At 40.2% G+C, this 23653-nt stretch overlaps 1 protein-coding gene across 4 annotated transcripts in view; it reads left to right on the top strand.

The window, feature by feature from the left end:
* The window catches only part of DENND1A (DENN domain containing 1A), a 284733-nt gene that overhangs the window by 128385 nt on the left and 132695 nt on the right, over positions 1 to 23653 (top strand). For all 4 annotated transcript variants that reach the window (XM_019541012.1, XM_019541015.1, XM_019541013.1 and 1 more), the window contains exons 6-9: positions 7140 to 7209; positions 8238 to 8318; positions 12388 to 12441; positions 18516 to 18626. In XM_019541012.1, coding sequence (XP_019396557.1) covers positions 7140 to 7209; positions 8238 to 8318; positions 12388 to 12441; positions 18516 to 18626 — 316 coding nt within the window. The remainder of the gene's footprint in view (positions 1 to 7139; positions 7210 to 8237; positions 8319 to 12387; positions 12442 to 18515; positions 18627 to 23653) is intronic.

Below are 23653 nucleotides of genomic sequence, written 5' to 3'. Positions count from 1 at the left end.
TCCCATTTGTTTCTACCTAAAATTGGAACTTTGCCATGATGGTTTGCATGTCATTTTCATGGGTTTTTGCCTCCAGGTTTTTTAAATACACTATTTTGAAAACATTTGAGTTAAAAGCTGCAGTACAATTTAGTTGTCTTAAGCTTCTGATCTTAATCACTGCGACACATGTAACTAATGATGTTTTGTATTTTCAAGGAGTGCACTAAAAAGGTGATGACATATGAGTTACTGAATAAGGTACTGTGCAACTTGTCTAGTAGAGTTTGTGCAGACCTAGTATAACATAAAAAGTAGTTTTTCCTGTGCCCATATTTGCTTATTTTTATATAAATAAGCATGCTTCCTTCAGGCTGGCCCGTCTCCAGCTATGTGGCTGGATTGCATGCTGAGATTTCTGTGGGGGAGAAAAGCAGAGTGCAAAACTTATCTTTTTTTTCTAGACTGGAAAGAGCAGTGTAACTTGATTTTTTTTTTTAAAGTGATTTATGGCAAATATTGCCATGGTACCACTTTAGAAATATGAAAGACACTGTGTTGAGAGTATAGTCCCAAAATAAGAGCATTTCAGGGTGAACAGCAATGTTGGCTTACTGCTTACGTTGTTTATTGTCCAGTAACATCCTGATTTATGCACACTGGAGTCTTTGAACTTCAACTGTTGTGAACAATCTTTAGTCTATCGCTTATTTTAGTGCTGGTTGAACTGGGACACTTTTTTTTTCTTTCTGTGGTGCTCTGGGCAATTTCACTGCCGAGCGCTTCCCTTCCTTTGTTTAACCTATGACCTGTGAAAACAAGAGTTAATCAAAAGTTCTAAGGTAGCTAAGAGGAAGGGGAAGTGTTCGGTTACAAATTAAATATGAGCAAGTCATAAGCCATAAATCCTCCATAGTGCTACCAGTTGTGCTACTTAAGTTGCATGTGGTACAGAGTGTTTTGGTTATAAATTCACCCTCCATGTTCTTAGGTTTCTTTTTTAAGAATATGTGGTAAATAGACTTTCTCCAATGTAAAATGCAAATTTTTATCTTTAAGATGCTATCTAAAAGCAGAGGTCGCAGCTACTTTTTCTCGCTCTCTTGGTGGAATTAGTTAAATTAGTTAAAGCTGAAAGAGTTGTGCCTCTATTGATGAACAAGTGGTAAACATGTTGCATGGTAAAACTTGAAGCAAAGAGGACAAATGAGTCTGAGGCAGCCAGGCACTTTCCACGGGAGAGAGATCTTGAATGGTATCGTGGCAAAGGAATGAAGCAAGGGCTGGAGTGAACGTACAGGGGGCTTCCCCGTGACAGAAGAAACTGTAGCCTTGTTGCACCCTTAGCCCTTCACTGTAACATAAAGTGATACTTTAAGTGTTAATGATAACTGGATCAGTGGTTTGTACGAAAATAAAAAGACTCGGCTATTTATTGAGAGAAGGCCTGAAACTGCTCTCAGTACTTCTGAATTTTCCATTGTTGTTTATGCCTTGGAAATTTTTGCATCAGTTCCTAAAGGTAGAAAAGTATGAGAGGGGTGTGTGTAGTATACAACTCAAGTTAAACGTGCTGCCCTGTAAGCTTTGCTTTGATGCACTGTTTCTCAGTGGCTGCCAGAAGTGCGTCATGGGAATGGAAGGAGCTCGTGTACGTGCCTACACACCATAGAATGAACGATGGCCTCGTGGAAAAATGCTATTTCTGGATTATCTTGGAGTTCACAAATAGGAATTCAGTGCATTTTGGTGATTTCAAACAAGTGACCTTTTAAATGTCTCTCTCGCGTTATACTGTTCATTAGTCAAGGCATGGAGCATATTTTACAGCGAGAACTTTTACAAATCTCTGTAGGAAAAAAACAGGCTTTTTGCATGTATAGCTATAGTTGCCAGCCCTGGTCCCAAGCATATATGATCTGAACTGCTCCACCACTTGATCTGCCTCTTTCTGCAGTCGAGATAATCCTTGCAGTGCTTTAGAGTTCCACATGGCCTGTTAAGGTGCATTTTGAATGTGTGTTAAAAAAGAATTGGAACTATTTTTGTTGCATTTCACTTGTAAAATGACATTCATGTCATCAGCCAACAAATGAGGTGGTAACCCACCCCCCACCGCTAAGACAAAAGTAAAACAGGTCACAAATCCTAAAAATATCAGTGAGCTACTAGAATACAAGCAATAACTTGTTCCTTACTAAATGTGACCCTACAAGCAAACTTCATTCATGAAACCTATTGGAAGGTTGAACATGCACCCACCCAATCCCCACCAGTCCCATCTCTGTTATGAGATAAAGCTCCCATTTGTACTGTTGAAGGGTCATTAGGATCTGGACTTTGAATCTGAATCACCAAGGCAGGGGGTTCCTGTCACATCTCAAAACTCATGCCATTGTGGGTTTTGGGGTTGTTGGCAGAGGTAAAAATTAAATTTAACACTACTGGGGTAAGAAGAAAAAATGTTGTTTTTCCACGCACATAGTGTGCATGTAGCATAGTCATTTTGTTGTGTGTCTTGAATTTCTGACACTTGCCAGATTTGCTCATCACAGCATACAAACAATCCATAGCCCATATCCTTGGTCCTTTACCCTTCAAGCACCCAGGAGTTGAGCTATACAGTTTGTCCTGTAGGCCTGAAGTTATAGGCAGGGCATAGAGGCATAAAAACTGAAGAATATGGAACAAACTTTGCAGCTCTCTAAATAAAACAGCTGAAAGAAATGGAAAGAGGAAGACGGACAGCTTCTTAAACATGCTACTTCGTGAGTGCCTGATCCCAACCCCCTTGGGTACTTCCAGATGTTCCTTTTCACTCTTTTTACAGTGAGGCGTATGGTTCACTTGGTCGGGTGTTAATCTGAGACTCCAGAGTCTTGGGCCCAAGTCCATACTTAGCCACAGACCTCTCGATAACACTACTACTTTCTGATTTAGCCGTGCTATTATAAGGGTGAATGTTACAATTGTAAGGTGCTTTGGTACTATGGTAGGTACGGTCATATAAAGTCCTGAGAGATGCTGTGTTGTGCTGTTGTTCAAATGGTTTAGCAGAAAAGACTGGCAGATATGTTGATTAAAAAGAATTAAGCCGCATGAACATGCATTGCACTGGACTGCGGTGGTTTTTAAATATGGGCTCAAACTTTATGAATGGGAAAGAGCACTCAGTTCTGTAAAATTTACCTTGTAGGCGGCATTTGGTAAATTGCTGAAAGATGAGGTCAGGGGTTGCACAGAAAATGCTGGAGAGTTGCACTGTGGATGTGTCATTACACTTAAAGGCATTGCTACCAGCAAATACATTCCAGAGTGATAACAAAAGGGGGTCAGTCCTTTCCAAGCAAATAGTTTGCCTCAATTGCAGGAATAATTTGAGAGAGAGAGGCCTAGTCTTTTCTCTGTCACAATAATTAAACATGTATTGAGGAAAAAAATGCCCTTCTTTCCAAAGCAGAGGATCTGGGAACGTGAGGGCTTTTTGTTTTAGTGGGAGGCTGTCAGGAAGTTAACAGAATGCAGAGACTGAATTGTGACGACCTTTATCGCATTCAATATTTGAGCTCGTGGACGTCTGCATGTCGGAGAAGTGTGCCCCTTCTGTGTGCCTTCTCTCCCTGCCGATCCATGTGTTGTTGCATCTCCATGCTTTGCTGAAGGAAGGTCCTCTTGTTTTTGTATTTGTCCGTTGTAGGCCATTGCTCTTATTCATTTTGATACTGTTTCGGGAAAAGTATGTCACCACTTCTTACTCTAATTCTAAGCCTTTAAAATGAACAGGCCACCCTCCCAGCCTGGTTATCTGAACTTGAATCAAGCATTTTTTCTCATTTCTAAAGGCAAAATAAGGGAAATAGAACCCTATCGAAATTGCAGCTGCTTCCCTGTAGCTCTATGTGGCACAAATAAGCAGGACTGTCTCAGCATAACTGTTGTAGACGGGAAGCCTTCTGCATTTAGACCCAGAACAGAGGGGCAATGCAGGGCTCCCGGGATTCCCCAGTGGTTACATAAAGCTTGGTTAGAGGGTCCAGAGTCCATTTGTGAAAGCTTAGCAAACTGAGCATTGGGCCTTGCTTTGTGTAGTTGATAGGAGGGAGACCTTATAGAAAACCATACGTGAATCATCTAGGCCAGTGATTCTCAACCAGGGCATCCTGAGGCCCTTTCAAGGTCACTGTGAAGTGCTACAAAAAATTGGTACTGGTAGATGTGTTAACACCTCCATATAAAATTCCCAAGATAAACCCGGAGATTACAAATCGGAATCCTTAATGTCAAAAGCGTTCTGACCTGTTCTGGTTTTCCTGAGTTCTTTGCTGCAGAAGAATTGCTCTGTTATTTTTCAGTTATCAAAAAATTAGTAAAGGCTAAGAGCTGGGATTTTTTAAAAAGGGTCTCGAGTTTAGCAAGGTTGAGAGCCACAGACAAATGGCAGCTGTCCTGATTTCAGGATAACTTGTGCTGTGCCCTTTTTCCAAGAAGAGCATGTGCCACCCCTACCTTCCTAGGCACGGTGGCACCTGACAGTCTCCTGTTGTCTTGATGCTAGCTTCAGAGTACAAAGCCTCAGCAGGTCTCCCAAACTACAGATCCTCATCTTTTCAAACTGGAACAACCTTCTTCAAAACTGTAAGATGAGCAAGGAGTTAATGTTGGGCTGTGAATTTTGTAGGGAAGACAGGTTAAAAAAGGAGGAGAAATGATAGGCTGGGACCGTAACCACTTCCACCCTGAGAGAAGAGGGAGCAGGGAGCGAGCAAGTGCGGTAGAACCGGCTGCATGCCTTCCCCCTCCACAAGCCGTATGCCGAGCGACCGCTAGTTCAGGCGTTTTAGAAATGTGTAAATATAAATATTTATCTGCACTTTTTGTATACAGAAAAACTATTTACTAGCAGCTGAGTGACAGAGTTGAACTGGAATTTGGATCCAATGTCCTTGCAGGCAACTGAATAAAACCTATAGAGTTGGCATGCTTGGCCTAATGAAGCAATACAGGAAACTCTGTTGGCTCTGTAGCAAGATAAAGTTCAGCTGTGAACCCTGGCCTCCCAACAAGGGAAAACAGTGGCTCTTTGAAGAGGGATACAACCCGACTTTGGTTTCAAAGCCTCAACACTGCCATCATTAGATACGCATCAGTCAGTGCAAAAAGGTGCCGGGAAACTGTTCTGTCACAGCCAGCCGAACTCTGGAGCAAAGTGACTTAGATGAGAATATCGGCTGATTTTTTTTCTAAAGGCCTTTCTCATCGCAGATGGTAATTAAACCATGAAATAGCTTATTCTGAAAAGTGATGTTTGGGCACATCCTATATACAGATCTTTGCATGAAGGTGTGGTGCAGCTGCACTAGACATTAAAATCTCTTGTGCTGTCATATATTTAACAAGCTTAAAACAGGAAAGTAAAATTCTTGATGCGCTAGAGTCTCAGTCTCATTATTAAAAAACATTTTTTTAAATGGCTTTTTTCAGCTAAGGATGCCCGCCTGCTTAAGTCTAATTCCTTATGTTTTCCCTGAAATCGGTCCTCTTTCAGATTGTTAGCTTGTTTTACTCAGCCTTTCTTTTGATGAATGCCTTGCAATGCTTGTGTGGGTTTGTTTACCAAATTCTTAATCTCTGTGCAGGAATCTTGCTCCGAGAGGATTTTCTTGTTACTATTATAATGGCTTTTAACTCTACTGAGGTTTATTTAACTAAATGGGAAGAGAGAAACTTATCATCTGTCTAATCCCTCTTGAATGTTTACATTATGATGCCAAGCTAAGCGCTGTTTAAAGTGGTAATTGTCTTTCTCTTTGCTGTACTCAATATGCGGTTCCTAAAGTTGCTTGAAACATATTAACATAAGCGATAATACTGTCATAAAGTGAAAAGTTAAGTTGCTTATCAGTATATTTTGATAAGCTACTTAAATTTTACAGTAGCATTTGCAGGCTTCAAACACATGTTAGTGGTGGAATGCTGTTCACTTTATCTGTCACGTATATTGCCTCTCACTTCATTTATTACTACAAGCTGTACAGTTAGTAATCGTGGGGGCACGGATTTCTTTATGGTTGGGAGGGTGTAGGCATATTGTGTAAAAGCTTTTACATCTTGTCCAGCTGTACCAAAAAATATACTCTTATTTGTTTCACAAGGTCTCTGTGATTTAGAAGAATAATCACTGTATGCTTCATACTCTTAGCTTGCCTTTTCACTATAGCTTAGGAGAAACTCCTTGCAGTAATTGAAAAATATGAATTAAGACAAAAACTGTGCAATAGAAGCATGGTACAAAATCCCAGCCAAGAATCTTACAGTACAGACTAGTGCCTTAGCTGTCTGTCTTTGTTTGTATGCTGTGGAAAGTCCCTTAGAAAGCATGGTACTATTAGATAGACATGTTGAGTGAAGAAGCTGCATATTTTTCAGCATGTTCATGTCTTTCAAAGTTGATGCTTTGTTACCAGTTATGTTATAAATTAAGTGCATTTGCATTCTAAGTAAGAAATGCTGCTTGGTCTAAATGGAGCTTGCATAAATGGAGTGATACAGGATGCTGGAGAAGATATCACGGCTATAGTTCTGTCCATTCATTTTTAAAATATTTTTTAAAAATATGCAGATCTTATTGCTAACTTTAAAAAAGCTGAAGGCAGGATTTGGTAATAGAGCAATCTCCCTATTTTAAGGCCCCAGCAGCTACACTGAAGGCCAGTAATGAAGCATGGTCTACAGGGAATAAAATTGACTAACATATCCAACATGAATATCTGTCTGATACGAATTCATAAGCAATTTCAGAGTATTGTAACCTAGCATATAGACAGTGACATCTTCCATAGGAATCACTGGTTGGTAGCCTGCACAGTGAGGATGACTTTCTGTGATCTTCCAGCAGGGATCTGTCTGATTAGACCTGCTTTTCTCCAGTGCCACATGGTTGGCTGGTAGTGGGCGTGGGTGTTGGGAGCTCTGCCTTGAAAGGAGCCCTGAGGCACGTTGGCTAAGCCGTGCTGCAGTGCCACGCTGGTGAGAGGGAGAGCCAGGAGGGTGGTTCATCCTTCCAGACACACCTGCCTGCCTACACAGCAAAACCTGCCAGCCTATGATTATATTTACTTTCAAGTATCTTCAAGTGGTTCTTTTCCATTTTTGTGTTTTAGTTATCTCCCATGGTTTGAAGTCTTCTATAAGCTGCTCAACGTCTTGGCAGATTATACAACAAAAGGACAGGTACTATTCTAAACGCTTTCATTTTCCAAAGATCAAATATACTAGAGGGTAAAAACTATCTATGTGGGAATTACTGTCATCAGAGAATGCCCAGAGGCTAAGTATTATGCAGCACTATAGAGTGAATTTGTGTGCCATTTGGGTACTTTAATGCAAAAGAGCTTTGAGAAGAAAATCTAATTGTGTTTCCATGAGCATATATAGACTTCAGTGAGTATAGGACAGATCTCTTCCCTAAACTTTTTTGTGGTAGCCTGAATACCGGTTTAAAACCAAGTCTGAGGCAGAAGTCTTTTCTGTGTCACTCATTCTTTTCCCCTTAAGCTTTTAGGATTCATTCTGGTGCTTCTGAATTTAAACCAAGTGAAATGAAAGTCAAGTTCCCTCACTGATATCATGTCAAAAATGTGAACCGAGATGTTAAGGCTCAGTTCTAGGACAGAAGCTGGAACTTAGCGGTCCATAGGTTGATTGCAGCACCTACCCTAAAGCATATTTCAGGTATATAAAATAGAGCCGGTGGAACCATAATAAGTCTAGTTATGGCACTGCTCTGACTTTTATTACATTTTTCTCAGTCATGGTTATATCTTACATTTATCAAACTTTTACAAATTTGAAGAGAGGGAACACTTGCTTTCTTATAATGATATCTCCAGCTCAAGGCAAGTAATTACTGTTATGCAGCAGTTGCTATGGAAGCTAGCCCTCCCTGGTTTCGGAGCATATGTAATGCATTGGATGGTGCCCCAATAGGTTTCTTGAAGCATAGGCAAATGTAGAAACCTGCATGTGGGAAGATGTATTTTGTTCTAAAAAGCATTTTCTATCGCAAGGATATTTGTATAGAGAAAGGTGTTGTTTCTTCGGTCTGAAATGTAATTAATTTTTGGCAACTGTTCCTTGTATCTGCAAGTACTGTAGCCCCAAAGCACTTGCAAACTCTGACCTTTCCATCTTACAGCCTGGACTGCAGGGTCATTTGATCGCTTGGTTTTCCTTAGTTAAGCTGGTCTTTCTTGTTTCAGGACTGTCAGAGGAATGAGTTTCTAGAAGTGCTTCATAAACTTCCCATTCCTGATCCAGGAGCACCTGTTCATCTCGGCGTGGTAAGTGAAGTAGAGCAGTAGTGAATTAGGGAGGCATGTTTTCATTTCTTACAATAGTAAGAGGAAAAATGTCAAAACAAATCTGTTGCCTTTTTGCAGTTTACAGCCTGTTACGTCCTTGGGGCCGGGAGCTACGGACTTCCCTTTCCCTTTAGGACTCCAAAGGGCGCCTCTCAGTGCGGCTCTAAATCGGCTCTGAGGGCCCACTCGGGAGCATGATGCTCCCGTGTGTGGGGTTCATGGTTGTGCCTCTAGCTATTCAGTCCCTGCTGGTATATACTAGGAGCAAGACTGGAAATCAAGCTCAGGCTCTTACCTGGAAGAGCAATGCTTTGAGCATGAACCATTTGGTTAACACATGATTTCTGATTCCATCATCCCCACTCCAGCCTCAGCTCAGTCGTTATTTCTCCTCACAAATAACATTGCATTGAAGCTTTACTTTTTTGTCACAATCTTTAATGAGATCATCCTGGAAGAACTCATGATTTTGGTTGGTGCTTAGTGGGCCTTTTAAGGCTAAAGTTTTTTTGTTTTTTAGTTGGTCTCTTGCAAAATAGCCTCATCTTCTGGGAAGTGTTTGCAAAATCAGAAAGCTCCAGTGAAAAATGCAGAGAGCACCTTTTCTTGTGTGCTTTCAGGATTTGCATTAGAGCTGCTGATGCTCAGCTGTAGCTCCATTTGTCTGTCTTTTCCCTCTCTCTGTTTCCTCCCTTTTACCCCCTTGTTTTCAAACCAGCTGCTGGCTATGAACAGCTTACTCTCATCACTTCACCCTGTAATGTCAGTCGACAGGTACCAGTTGTTTGGCCTTGCTTGGTCACCAGCTGGCCGTAGAGCCGTCCCAGTCTTATTGAGGCTTGCTGTTGTAGGAACGCCATGTCTGTCTGACCTAGATGACAGGCTGTCCCAGAAGCAGATGATCCATTGGGATGTTTCAGTTGTTTCTTACCAGTGGTTTCGAGGAATGCTGTTGGGCTCTCCTTTTCTCAAACATTTTGTGGGCAGCGGAGCAGGAAAGGATATTAAAGGACAGTCTAGGGGACAGTCTAAGGACCACTCTTGTTTTGGGCTTTTTAAGCATTTTAGTTTAGCCATTGACCAGCCAACAAATCTGCAGGAGCTTAACCAGCAGACTGCATGCTGAACACTTACCTTCATATTCCATTTCCTCTCCTATTTTTGTGTTCTTTCCAAAATGGGGAGGTAGTAGGATGCTAAAATTTGCATTATGCTGGTTGTAACGGTTTCAATTCCTATGTTCTCTAGGCCATACATTATTCACAAGGCATGGAAATGTCTAATATTGTTATACACAATAAAGCTTTGACTTGTGAAAATGCAAGAAGTGTAACATCCTAGGAATACTACAACCCAAAATAAAAGGACTGGCTTTATAATAAATCATTTAACTTAGACGGAATCATTAATTATGACGTTATAAAGATGTATAATTAATATAAAGTTCTAATTATAACATTAATGTAATAGCATTTAAAATTAATATGAATTTATACACACATACCAGGTCTCTTTTCCTAATCCTAAAAACAAGAATAATTTGCTCTATTGAAATGGCTAATAAAATAGTTTTCTGGACTAAAAAACAGTAAAACTTACCATTAAACAATGTGAAAAGGTATGAAGCATCATGGAACTGGAAAACCTAGATGGCCATTGGTAAAATGATATCCAGATATAACATAAAAACTTGACAATTTTATACAAGTTATCCAGTTAAGGATGGATATGGTTGTTTGAATGATTTGACAGGCTGAAGGCTTTTTCTCTTTTCTTTTAAAATGACCAGAAAAACATAAAGGCAGGTCCCTTGTTTTGGCACTAGAAGGATGTTAAGAAAAAATATATAGTTTTCATCCTTCAAAGACATGTGCATGTGCTGAACTTTGCACATGATAAGAAGTCCTGTTGGAATTAAGACATATGTCTTTTCAGTGCTGGACACTAAACATTAATGCAGATTACCTCTGATACTGATAGCAGTTGCCTTGCATCTGGTAGTTGAAACCTCCATTATCATGCGCATTAGTTGCTCCAGATTTATTAGCATTGTGCAGAAACATAACCATGGCTGTAAAAAGTGATAGAAATCCTATGACTAGGATTGGTGGCCATTTGGAAAGTCATCAAGAAGGAAACCTTCCTATAACAAAGCCAGTGTAGTGGAGAAATTAAACAAAACAAAAAAACACCCCCTGCTGCCCCAAAAAGTCCCCCCCCTCCCAGAAGGTTGTGTGGTGTCCTAAGAACTACAAAGGATTTGCACGTATTTGAAAATGCACATCATGTGAAACATAGGCAAGATCAGAGTCCCAACAGAAGCAACACAACTCTACTTAATGAAAGGACACCAAGAAAAGAATTATTTATTGGGTCATCTTAAATTTGTAAACTGTGCATGACTTCTTGTGGTCAAGTGACGCATCTTTCAGCATGCAGCAACAACTGCAACCAGTGCATTGTCTATGCTCTCCTCATTTTCCTCATTCCTTTATTACCTATTACAGTTTCTGGGCTGGCTTCACATATGGTAGCTAATAGTGAATGCATTTTTAGTTGTCATCATCTGCAAAGCCTAATGGAGCTATTAATTGTATCTGAAAAAGGATTCATTCCATTTTGTTTCTTCTTGCTGCATAATCATTTGATCATTGAGGTTTTTTTTTTAAATGTCCACATTTTGCAGTTAAGTAAAACTGTTACTTTATCACATTATAGTCTGTACAAGCAGTAACGATTCATTATAGCTTATGTCTTTGATAGTCAGGTGTTTTCTGCATTCTAGGTCTGTCAGTTTGAGAGAGGTCATTAACCATGTGATGGGATTTTTGCACTCCAACTCACTGTTTGCTGCTGGGTCTGATTTTTGTTACAACTAGAGGATGATAAATATCTGCTCATCCTATATATCTTAAGTATGTGGTTTCGAAATAATTGCCTCTGCTATTAATAATTCTCGCCATATGCATGCCTGCAACTTGTGTGTCTGGTGCAGTGTGTTGTAGCATTATGAGGGGATACTTGGCAAGCTGGAGCATTTTTTTATGTATATTTTGCCCCCTCCCTCCCCCCCAATTTGATTCTCCCAAACCACAGGGTTTGGGGCACATGTGCATTGTGCAAGAACTCAAACTGTTCAGTGTTCTGTCGGTACTAGAGTGCAAGCAGTTGTAAGGAGAAAGAGTAGTTAATGAAACGTAGCTTTAGATTTGGAGAAAACAGTATGAGTAACATTTCTCAGGTGACTTCATAATATCCTGGTATGCACTTGTCCAGAGGAAGGCTCATTTACTCTACCAGGTGCTACAACTGCTTAGCTTTATTCATTCTCTTGCAGCCATTTAGAACATGGTCAGCGGACCATTGGTGAACATGATAATTTATAGTAGGAGAAGTGTTAAGGAGACCAAGAGCAGCTATTGTTATTGTGTCAGGGCTCTTTGAAACTTTTTGCATGGTTAAGGAGGGCACAATGAGTATTCCTTGGTTCAAGGCACAAGATAAGTGGCAAGTCATTGTTGGTCTATGGAAGTATAAATCCTTTGTAGATGCATCTCAATAATCTCAATTTCCCCATTCCTCTATAAACTGAACCATAGTATTACTCTACAGTGTTAGTCCAAAAAGGCCTTGGCCATTGCCGTATATCCCGTACTCAGTCATGGATCTTGCAGTGGGCTGAGGAAGCATGGTCTGAATTTTAGAAGGCTTTGGAGTTTTTTTCTGGCTTGTCATAAATAGTGTGAGGCTGTGTGAGTCAATACCTTTGAAGAGTAAGAATAACATATCATTTATCTTTTTAGCTACATTTGATATTTGTCTCAACATTTTATAGTTCTTTTGTGACAGAGAGAAGCAGCCAACATTTGAAATTAATGACCAAAAAACCCAACTTACTGGTAGTTGAGAGCAAATGTTGTATCGGTTTCCTTAGCAGGGCTTTGTTTAATGGTTTACAACTATGCCTAAACACATTACTGATTCCAAACAATACATTTATATTGCTTTTAATTGTGCCAAATAACCAATTGTTGCTTTTCTTTTCCAGCACTCTTACTTTACTGTGCCTGACATCAGAGAACTTCCTAGCATACCTGAAAATGTGAGTAGCATAGAGATCGGTGTACTTTAGAGCTGGTTTTCCTTTTGCTTTCTACAGTAGCAACGTTGCAATTTCTTTATTTTCTAAAACATTAACTATAATTGTGCTAAGGTGTGTTAAAGGATGCCTGCTACTTAACTGCTTTCTGTAGGATTAACTAGTGACACAATAAATTAGCTTTTCGCATAGTCACTGTAAATTAACCCCATAAAACTTATTTCAAGTATTCTCTCTAGAGTCAGCAATTTACAGTGTCAGATGATCAGATTAAAATGCCAGTTTAATTAAGGCCAAGTATCAAGTGAATGGGAAGTTGTGACAGAATGATGGTCTCTTGATAGAAATGCCAAGTCAAGACATTTATTTTCAAAGATGTAGCTGTTAATCAATAACTTTTCATTCTGTTTCTATTTAGGTAAAAAATAAGGACATTTAAACAAAAGATAACTTAGCAGGAAAATTATTTATTCTGGGATAGCTTACCTTTTTAGTTTTACCATAGTTAAGCAACTTGATACAAGGTGGACTTGCCTTGTACAGGCTGCAGCATGGTTTAGATCTGTTAAAAAGTGAGAGACATCAGTAAAGGTAAAAGCAGGTGTTGGCAAATGAAGCGGATCATCTGTGGCAGGACATGTCCCACTATAGCTGATTTCATGTTATTGGGCGAAACACGTCACCCATAGTCCCACATTGGGCAGAGTCCTGCTGCAGGGCAATGGGTAACATGTTCCCCCTTGCTCGGGGTTTCCCTGTGTCCCTCACTGGCTCACGCCTCCCTGCTTGGGCCCAGGCCAACCTATACCTCGCGTGGAGGCACAGGTTGGTGTGGGTTCCTTCATGGGGACATGTGGGATTCCTGGTGCCCCATGCCTTCACGCTAGGACTTCTGCCAGGTCCCACTCCAACCTGATCCCGTGCAAAAGTTTTCAGGCTTAGGTCCTTCAAGCTCCTGGGTCATCTGTCTGGGGCCGCTGGAGTGTCTGGGTAGCTCTGGGCTGCCCATGTTCTCTTGCCACAGAGCAAATAGAGGTCGACTGCAATAAAGCAGCGCTGTTCTATAGTCATTGTCATTGTCGTGGTGCAACAAAGGGTAGGGCCATCTATTCCTCATCCTTTGTGCTGCATTAAAAATGTGTATAAATGCAACGTCAGGTGATGTGTATTTCTACCCTAAGTGCCCAGCAAAGAGTGGACCAGGTTGGCATTCTGGGGCTCCCAGCTCTTTAATGCCTGTCTGCAAGGAGTCTTTCCTAGTCTGTCTGTCTGATGTCTCAAGGCCTTGCTATTGGACCAGAAGGTTGAGCCTGCTAAGGTCAGATCCAGCACCACACAAATCTTCGTTTGTAGTATTAAAATAAAAGAGTCTAGCCACACCTTCTAATTATGTAGTAGTTTGCTGCCTAGAGAGTTTATGCAGCAGATGTGCGTCTTCCCTTTGTTTTTTCCCACTGGAAACATACGTAGTTACTAGCTTTTCTGTAAATATAAATAGTATCATTAAATTTAATAGACATATTTTATTTTTAGAGCATTTATTTTTATGGGAGTTTGATATGTAAGGAGTAATACAGGACCCATTTCCTGAAGCTAAAAACAGCTGTCAGCCTGACTGGAATGTTTGGTCCTTTTCCCCACACCTGAAGTTTTCTGGTGGTGGCAACTTCTTATTCCAATGCCTTCCTCGATCCAATGATCTCAAAGCATTTTATGATTTTGAATTAACATGCCTTGTGCTGCTTGAAGAGGTAAGGAAGTTGTAGTATTTCCATTTTATAGGTGGGTAAATTGAGGCAGAGACGAGTGTGGAAAAGTGAATCAAATTGTGATTTGGTGGCAGAGCTTTAAGTAGGATGTAAGAGTCCTTGCTGGCAGTCTCCTGCTTTAACTAATAGATAGCAGTTTAATAGCACATACAGCACACAGTAATGATTTCAGAACGTATAGTCTTATTTACCCTCTGTCTGTTACGTCTGCCAGGGATGTTGGCTTGAGTCCTAAGGTATGAGTCAACTTCCCAAAACATTTGAGCAGGAGACATGATGAATGCTTATGAATCAAAGACTGTTATAAAAGCAAAGGCCTTGGGCCAGGAGGACTTGGAAACCCTTTGAAAGCAGAGTGTTCAGCCTACAGGGGAGGCAGCGTTATGTGATGCTTAAAAGCATCCCCTCTGAACCAGTGAATGGGCTGATAGGCCTCACAGGGAATAAGACAGTGCTGTAATGTGGACATGAGGGGTGGGGAAGGGACCTCAGCTGTTCTGGGGGAGATGCAGAGCTCACCCATAGGAGGAAAAGTAAGTGAGCAGCCAGGGCGATTAAGCAGAGTCCCATAAATGTTTACGCAGATTCATCATGTAAAGAAAAGAATGGGAAACAAAAACTCTGATCTGAGGGTTGTTGTTACAGCAGATTCTCAGCTATTTTTCAGGTCTGTGCTTAATAAATGCAGTATTTTGCTTTCCTAATGAATATCAGTGTGTAATTGCTCACTAGGGTTTTCTCTGTCTGTCAAGGTATCTTTTATGTAGGATTGTGGTTTATATAGAGAATAGCAGAAAGGCATTAAATGAGCATAAATCTTTATAGATTTTAAACAATTGACCTGGGTTTGGGTTTTTTTTTAAATGCCACACATCATGGCAGTAATTACATTTTAAGCCTGTATTAACAAATGTTTTAGTAGTGCCAGATTTTGAAGTTGTGTGTAATGATTAATGGAGAATCGCATAGAACTCCATTTGGAACATTAACAAACATGTTGTAATTATCTGGCTTTGTGTCAGACCAGAATGGTTAATGATCCACAAAAGCATTTAGTATGGACAGTTGCATATAACAACTGAGATCTCACGTTTTCAAAAGATTTGGTTGGGTATACGAAGGATTTATGAACGCATTGTGACTTTCAGAAATAAACACGTTGGGTTCATTGCAAGAAACGCATTACCGAGATGTGTTCGGCACACAGTAGCCATTGTATTTCAGATTTGTCAGGTAATTTAGCTGTTTCAGCGATGATGAAAGTTTCCCTCTGATGCTGCTGTGATGCAGACTCCTTGCATTTTATTTCACATTGTCACCTCAAAGTTCACAATAGCCTTCATTAAAATTTGCATATATGATTTTTACTTCTTGTGTTTCATGATCTTTTTCAAGCTGTTAATTTTAGATTCCTATGTTTAATCGTTTTCAACAAATACACCCCCTTCTATGTTTTGACCCCCCCCCCCCTTACCTTCAAAACCTCAGTGTGTTGTTATAAAAAGTATCCTGGGTTACATGTGATACACAGTTATTAGATCTCTGAAGGGTAAGTTTTAGTGCGTTATTTCAAACATGATAAACATCTCAATAAAGCCATTTTACTGTAGTCTCTTCCAAAAGGGTACTTTACAGCACTTTTTAATGAAGTTTAGACCCAATGACTGCCTGACATACCTAAATTTGTTTTTATAATACACATTTGGTTTTGCTGCAGAAGAATAGACGCGTACATCTGTGTCTCTATGCAAGTCCAGTGCTACTAAGTTTAGTAAGAAGTTCCTTGGAAAGATGCTGGAAGAGGGAAGGCAGAAATGATTTTGGTTGGGTTTTTTTGGAAATGTGCACATGCAGCCACTACCTGCCAGTAGTAATTAACTGCACAGTCAGTGAACAAATGTAGGGAGGTATTTTTAAAGGAACCTAAGGAAATTAGGGAATGGATTCTCATTGTTTGTTTTAACAGAAATTTAGTTATGTGATTTCCCTTAAAAATCCAGCTTGAAAAAACCCAGCTTTACTATCTCAGAAGAATTTTTAATGCTGAGAATCAAATATCACAGCAACTGAACTAAGTTAGAAGTCTCCTACTTTCTGTAGGTTTTGTCCCTACTCATCTCGTGACACTTGTGAGTCGGCCAGCCATTTCCAAGTTTACTACAAATAGTAGTTTACTACTTTTTTTCATAAATAAAGCTACAACTTCCTGCACCTGAATTTCTCTAGTATTGGCACATTGCCATGGAGCCCACATGTTCTACAGGTATTCTCTGGACTCAGAAATGTGTAGTTCCTTCCAGAGGGAATATATAACCAGGTAACATTTTCTACACGTGGATACATTAGTGCCTCCAAGCCACCTTCATGCTTAGGCAAACTTCATAAAATACAAACAGCTTATCAAATCCCGATTCATCTGTTAAGTCCTCTTCCTATGTTTCCTTCCTCTGATTGATTTTTTTTTCTTTCATACTGAAAGCTTTTTGTGCAGTTGATTCACTTGAAGGATTGTAAACTCCTTTTGCTATGCCCATATCTCAGCTAACTTCAGCGCGTGCTGCAAGTTCCTTCAAGGAAGAACAGACCTTTCAATACTTGTAACATCTTAATTCATACCGCTTGAAACATTTTGTGTCGTCATGCACTATGTTTTGGCATCACAGAGAGATGGGTGTATGGGGGAAGCAGAGCTTTAAAGGAGACAGCTTCTGTTTAGACACAAATATCATGCTAATCAGCACAGATGGGATGAGAAATACAGAAAAAGTACATGACAGTTTAATGGGGTTTTGGCAAAATGTGTATTTTTTTTTCAGTGTACCTGTATGTGGCCATAGCTTTCCCATGACAAGGGGTCTGGTGAGACCTGAATGATGCCTTTATACCCATCTTCATTTTACTAAGCAAAGAGATTTTATTTTTTATATTTTATTTTTTTTAAATGACCACAAAAATCTTCCAAACACCAGGCTCAGTTCTTGTCTCTAGCTCTTTCTTTGTATTTGGATGGCAAGCTGTGGAACATATTTTTGCACAGTATGAAGCTTCTTGGCAGACTCCTCAGGCCAAGTATTGGTGGTTTTAGAGTTATCTTTGGATCTGTCAAAAGTGCTAATGGGCTTTCTGAGCTTCTTTAAGCTTCTAAATCCTATTTGCTTTTTGCTTTTTTGTGCTCTGTTTTATTCTATGATGATTAAGATCCCACTTGAATTCATGACTAGTCTAATTTTGCTCTATCATGTGCTTTTTTATATATAAATATAAATCCTACCTTAGTACATCCATGAAGAGTTTACTTTAAATCAAATCCACTAATTCAGCCTCTCCTGATGAATTAAGGTTTCCTATTCTAGAATGGCTTTTTGAATCCATTTTTAGTAGAAATCAAAGGCCAGTTTCAGCTAACCTTGCTCACACTGAGAGAGCTCCTTATGCATGAAAGTACTCCATTGATTTCTGTTGGGAAGATATGTGGAGTGAGGTGCCACTTGTGTGAATAAAGGCAGCTGAATCTGGCTTTTAATTTTCACTTGCTGTCTTTTGTTTGGGAGCCATTCCACTGCTCCGACACTACCGTAATACACCCTCTTAGCCCCTGAACAGCGTGGGGGACACCCACATTGACAGAGCTTCAGGCCCGGCCCCAGGATGGGTGGGAGAGTGGGATAAAGAGCTACTTGGTGTAGCTTGTTCCTTTCACAGAGCTGTATAAATGTGGTGGTTTTGTATGACTTATTTTCCTGTTTCTAGATGAGGATGCTTTTTGCTGCCCCTTCTCATAGTAACAGCTGGGTTCAAGTTCCTAAAGCAGTACAAACTGCTGAATATTAGGACCATTATTCTTACCTTGTATTTTAATGCCTCTATATTCTCAGTAATCATAGTTGCTCTACAGTAGGCTGTGCCATTAGCAGAGTCTTTAATGATTAAGTTCAATTAGAAATTGCCAGTAACTGTCGTCTTCTGTTGGATTGCAAGTAACTGAGCTTTTTTAAAAAAACTTTTGCAGAAATGTATATATACTGTATTAGTAAAGAGAACCTCTTTACCCCTACAGAAAATCTCTTCAATTTGTAGTTTACAAGTTGGGTATAATTTTTTTAAATGAGTGTTTTGGCTGGCATTAATTTAAAAAAGCTCAAGGACAGAGCGCAAACAAACTGCACACATGGGCTGACCCATAGATTTCTGCTAATAAGCAGCTTTCTGTTGGTGGTTAGACACTGGGAAGCAATCTAGATCTTTGCTGTTTTAAGATATTGTTGTTTGCAATATTTTTTTCAAAACCTCTCTAATCTTTCTTCCTAGAGAAATCTGACAGAGTATTTTGTAGCCGTTGATGTCAACAACATGCTGCATCTCTATGCTAGTATGCTGTATGAACGTCGCATCCTCATCTGCTGTAGTAAACTGAGCACTGTAAGTACTTTTTAGAATAATCTCTTCCATTGACGTAGCACTTTAAAAAGTGACAATTATACAGGAGATCTTCTGGAGTACCAATAGTTTGAGATTAAAGGTGATTCTAAATTGTTTGTAGGGTGCCAGGGATATCATGGTGAATTTGGACTTCATTAATACTGCAAAGGACCACTCTACTTAGAAAGACACTGTATACTGAGATAAACATTGTACACATTGAAATAGCCATGAGGTGGAAATAAATACTAACCACATAATAATTGTATATATTGGCATAATTGAACAACATAAGGAATTGTAGAGCAGAGAAGCAGATGTACATTGGTGGGTCAATATCGATATGTCATACTTCATTTCTTGCTAAAAAATCTCTAGTGTTCTTTGTTTGTAATAACAATAAATGTATGAATCTGCTTGGTCTGGGGAAAATCCTACAGCAGACACGGTTTTGGCTGAGGTTCTGTGGCCTCTCAAGGGTTTGAATGAAAAAGTTCTGGTCTCGATACAGATGCCATATACTAACATTTACACCATGTTAGTGAAGCCCCTTTTCATACACTTACTTGAAAGAAAAAACAGATAAATGCTACTTTCAGATGGATCTTCTCGTGACCTTCTCTTGATGAACCCAGATGGTGGGCTATAACACATTGGCAAACTACATTTTTCGCAATTTTGTTTGATAAGGTGTAGGCTTAATGCTACTTAGGCTCCATCAAGGATCTGAAAGATGAAAGCTGCTGAGTACTCCAAAGTGCTGTCTCTTCTAAAAATGGCTGCACATCAATACCAAAAAACCCAGCTTGATTTAGTTCAAAGTTTAGCATTTTGCATTTCAAGGTTTATCAGTCAATAAGATTGTGATTTTCTATATAAAAGAAAATGTTAAGTTTTCATTCTGTTTGCTCTGTAAATGGGTATTGATTGTTTTCCTTTATGAATGATAAACAGAGGGTGGTTAACTAAATGTTTCCTTCTAATGCTGTGGTCTACAGACTTGAAAGCCTCTTTCTAAAGTAAAAACTCCCATTTCCATTTTGTATGGCATTATCTGGCCTCTTGCTGTATTTCCAAGGTCTGATTATAACTCCATCATAGACTTCCAGAAAACAGGGAAAGCTGAAACAATGTACACCAAAGACTTGAAAAAATAACCTGTATATGCTGGGATGGTGGAGGGGGAGAACAAAATCCTCTTACATTCAATCTCTCAGTTGAACTATCTCAGTCTAATTAACAAAAAAGGCAGATGAGGGCAGGATTCAGTATAATCTCTGGGACATTCCAACATGTCTTAGATTTATATGATCAAAGCCTGCAAAGAGCCATTTGTGCTCAAATGTCACAGTGATGGAAGCTAGAGAAAGCCTATAGAGATACTTGAGGTTTTTGTATGTGCCCAGCATTGTTGGCCTGCTGCAGGGTCAGGTGCAGCACGCTGTAGACCCAGGCCAGGGGCGTAAATGTATTGGGGGAGGGGTCTGTTTGAGTCACAAAGGTATTGAATGAAAAGTAATGCAAATGTTAGGAATGAAGTAAAGTATTCTGACTTAGAGCAGCTATGCACTTGACTGCCTTGACGCAGCCCTTGGTAAAGGTAGGCTGGAAAGAAGCATCACTTCCTTACCTGTCACTTTGTTTTCCTTAATAAGCTCCTTCGCTAGCAGGCTTGTGTTTTTCTTCTTCCTTCTCTTCCTCCTGTTCCTCTTCCTTTGCTTCTGTCCAAGATAAAAGGCTGTCTAGCTCTTGGTGGAGGAGGGGTATACATTCATATCTCACAACTTTATACATAAACTGCACCAAGATTGGAGTGACAGTTTCAGACAGGTTTGAAGTGTTGGGCTGGTGCCAGTGATTCCTTGCCTGCACACTTGGCTCGGCGTGTTCCAGCAGTAGGAACAAGCTGCATTATTTTATTTCAAACTGTGCTCAGCGGAAGCCAAGACCTTGTAACTGGAAACTTACCAAACTGAGACTTCTCAAAGCGTAGCCGGTGTCCTGATTTAAAAAATGAAACTCTTCGTAATTAATTTCTACCTCTTGGGGACAAATAAGCGTAATGCTTAACATTTCTATAAAAATATCAAGGAGATGAGAGACAAAAGCAGTGCTGAGAAGAATGACCCTTATGATGGAATTAAATGGTTGGTCATACAATAAGCTCGGCAAACGTATTATGAATTAAAGGAGCAAGCTAAGAAAGATGCAGGGGTAACTGAATGGCGTCTAACTTATTAGCTGTTCTGTGTTTGTTGTTTATAGTCTCAGACTGGGGAAGGGCATTGCCTTTCCCTTGGTTTTTTCCAAATGGAAACACAGTTCACTGCTCAAAACATTTAAATGCTGCTCTGTGAATTTAATTTTACCAAATTCAGAAGCAAGTTGTAAACATTTGTGTGGTCTAGCTCCTTGTGGAAAGACCAACTTAAACACACCTACCTGACACATGCAGTTGTCAGTGGCCTCCTGGTTTTGCCGTGTATGTTGTAGCAAATGCAGTGGAGGCCAGTATCTCTCTTAACCAGGTTTCTGGGTTCCAGCATGGCTTGCCCTTATAGCCCTGCCCAAATAAAGTATGCTAGCTATTTGCTCTAATGCAGCTGGCAGTATCAAATACAGTAAAGTATCCAAAGTAAGCAGTCTAATAGCTCTAGGAAAAATTCACAAATTGAATTGAGTTTATGGCCCTACCTGGCTACTTTTCACTGAGGTTTATTTTGTCCATAACTTAGATATTCCCCAGTCTTAAGCAAACATTAGTGCCAAGAAGAAATATTGTTCAGGCATAGTACCCATGTCCCTCCTGGGAGTGGAGAGCTGGCCAAGTGTATTTTACAGGATGCTCAAAATACGGTTCCTTGACTGTTCTAACAAGGTCTGATGTTTGAAAGATAAGTAAATATCTTCTCTCCCCTGAAAATGTAGCATGTGCTTATTGACACGGGCTCTTTGCTGTCAGGATTGGACGGGGGGCAGTGCAGGCTCCCCCCCTTGCAGTTCTGTAGCAGCCCTTGTTACAAGTCTCCCTGTTCACCAATTCTTCCTCCTGGGAACATCATACTCCTTCCTTCTCCAACTCTGCCAGAGCACCTGAGTCTTCACCTGCAACCACGTCCTGCAGTAGTAGTCTTACTCCATTACAGTGTTGTCTTACGCTGTTAAATTTGTCTTGAGAAATCTAGTGGAATGGCTGAGCTCATAAGCACTCAGAAGTAGCTAGTTTTTTAGTATAAACTCCATTTTTAAGTCTCAGGTTTCACCCTTAGTACAGTAATATTTGTATGCATTGATGCATCTAAAATCAGACTGTGAAGTATATTGGAAATTGCTCCACCTTAGTTTGAAATCAGTGGCTGATTTTTCTGAATATGACACTCTCTTCTGTTTGATTTGCCTGCATAGAGACTTTTGAATTTTAAATTTTAAATGAGTTGCAAAAAGCAAGTGGTACTAGGGATCCATTTCTCTCTCAAATGGCTGCGTGTGCGCACAGTTCTCTAGCAGCAGCTGTAGGAAGCTGAAGTAGTTGAACTGATCTCATTTTTAGTCTGCTGGATTGCTGTGGTTCTAACAGCCAGTCATTTCTCAGATTGTTGTTTTATTAACCGCTTGTTTTCTGTATGGTAGTCACTAATCAGGTGAGGTCTCCAGCTAATATGCTATTTCTTTTTTATGAGCCATTATCTTGGCAGAGTTGAAGGGCGCTACTGGAGCTTACCCAGGGTGGTATGCTATTTGGATTCATGCCAGGTAGCAAGGTAGGAGTACATTTCAGAAATAAGTGACAGCTACTGCTCAGATGCCTGTGATGTTGAGCATTGTCTTTTAATCTTTTGTTGCTGAGTTTTAAATCCTAGGATCATGAGCCTGGAAAGGACCTCTTGGGTCACTGAGTTCAGTACCGTGCCGTAACAGGCAACCACATAATATAATCTTAGTGTCAGAAAATAATCAAATAGCTGCTCATTGAAGCTATTTTTAAGTACAGAGCCACCTTAAGCAGTTCTTCCCAGACATCTTGGTGCCCTGTAGAGTGGACACCAAAATGAGGGCACATACAAGACAGCTAGTGTTAGACACATGAGGGTGCTGGGCAGAAGCTAAGATGTTGGCCCCTCTTTCTTCCCATCTGCTCATAGGATAACTTTGATTCACTTAGCATAATGTCATCCCACATGCCTCATGGCCCCCAGCTTTTGCCTTGGTTGCTTCCCCTAGAACTGGCTCTGGCATCTGGGACTTTCACAGGAACATAGGGGTGCTCTTTTGGAAACTTGCCACTTTCTGACTGCTAAATTGGGTATTGTGCTGCTCATCTGCTTACCCATTACTACAGTCTTCTGCTGCCTCATGATAATTCTGACCATTTAGGCTGAATAAATAAAGATGTATAGAAGGATGGGTGGAAAAAAGCCCTCTACTTCACATTACATGGCAAGAGTGACTTTTAGGGGGGAGGTATGGTATATATAAATTAAAGTGATCTGATCTGATGAGAGAATGAACTTGGGATGAACAGAGCACTCGGGGCAAACAGGAGCATACTACAAGCACATCACTCTGGTGACACGGTGTGAGCCACTACATTTCAAGCTGCCCTTCCATTTTGAATGATGGAAAAACTTTCTTTAAGAAAAAGTGTCTTTTTTTTATTGTGGCGCTAACTGTTACAAACAGGTTTGTGATGGATGAAATGAACTGTGGACTCCTCCAGGGAGTTTCAGCAGGTTCCAAAGGTTGAGAATCCTATTCAGTCATTTCAAAGCACCTTTCCTTGTGTTAACTTGTACAATGGGGGTGCCATGGAGCAGATGTGACAGTGAGCCCACCATGTGTGTTGTCAAGGTTGTGGGGGGGCAGGGAGGGGAGAGAACCTTGGATTTCCAGCCTTCTGCTTTAACCATTGGAGAAGCCTGCCTAATGGTTTTTTTTCATCGCAAGTCATGAGAGAGAGCGCCTGCAAGCAGGCCTGGCTTTCCTAAAGAATGCTGCAGCAGGAGGTAGGGTTGTGCTCGCAGGTACTT

Source organism: Crocodylus porosus, unplaced genomic scaffold (assembly GCF_001723895.1).
Source record: "Crocodylus porosus isolate Cpor-Errol unplaced genomic scaffold, CroPor_comp1, whole genome shotgun sequence".
NCBI classification, from domain to species: domain Eukaryota; kingdom Metazoa; phylum Chordata; order Crocodylia; family Crocodylidae; genus Crocodylus; species Crocodylus porosus.
This window is presented reverse-complemented; position numbering and strand designations above follow the sequence as displayed.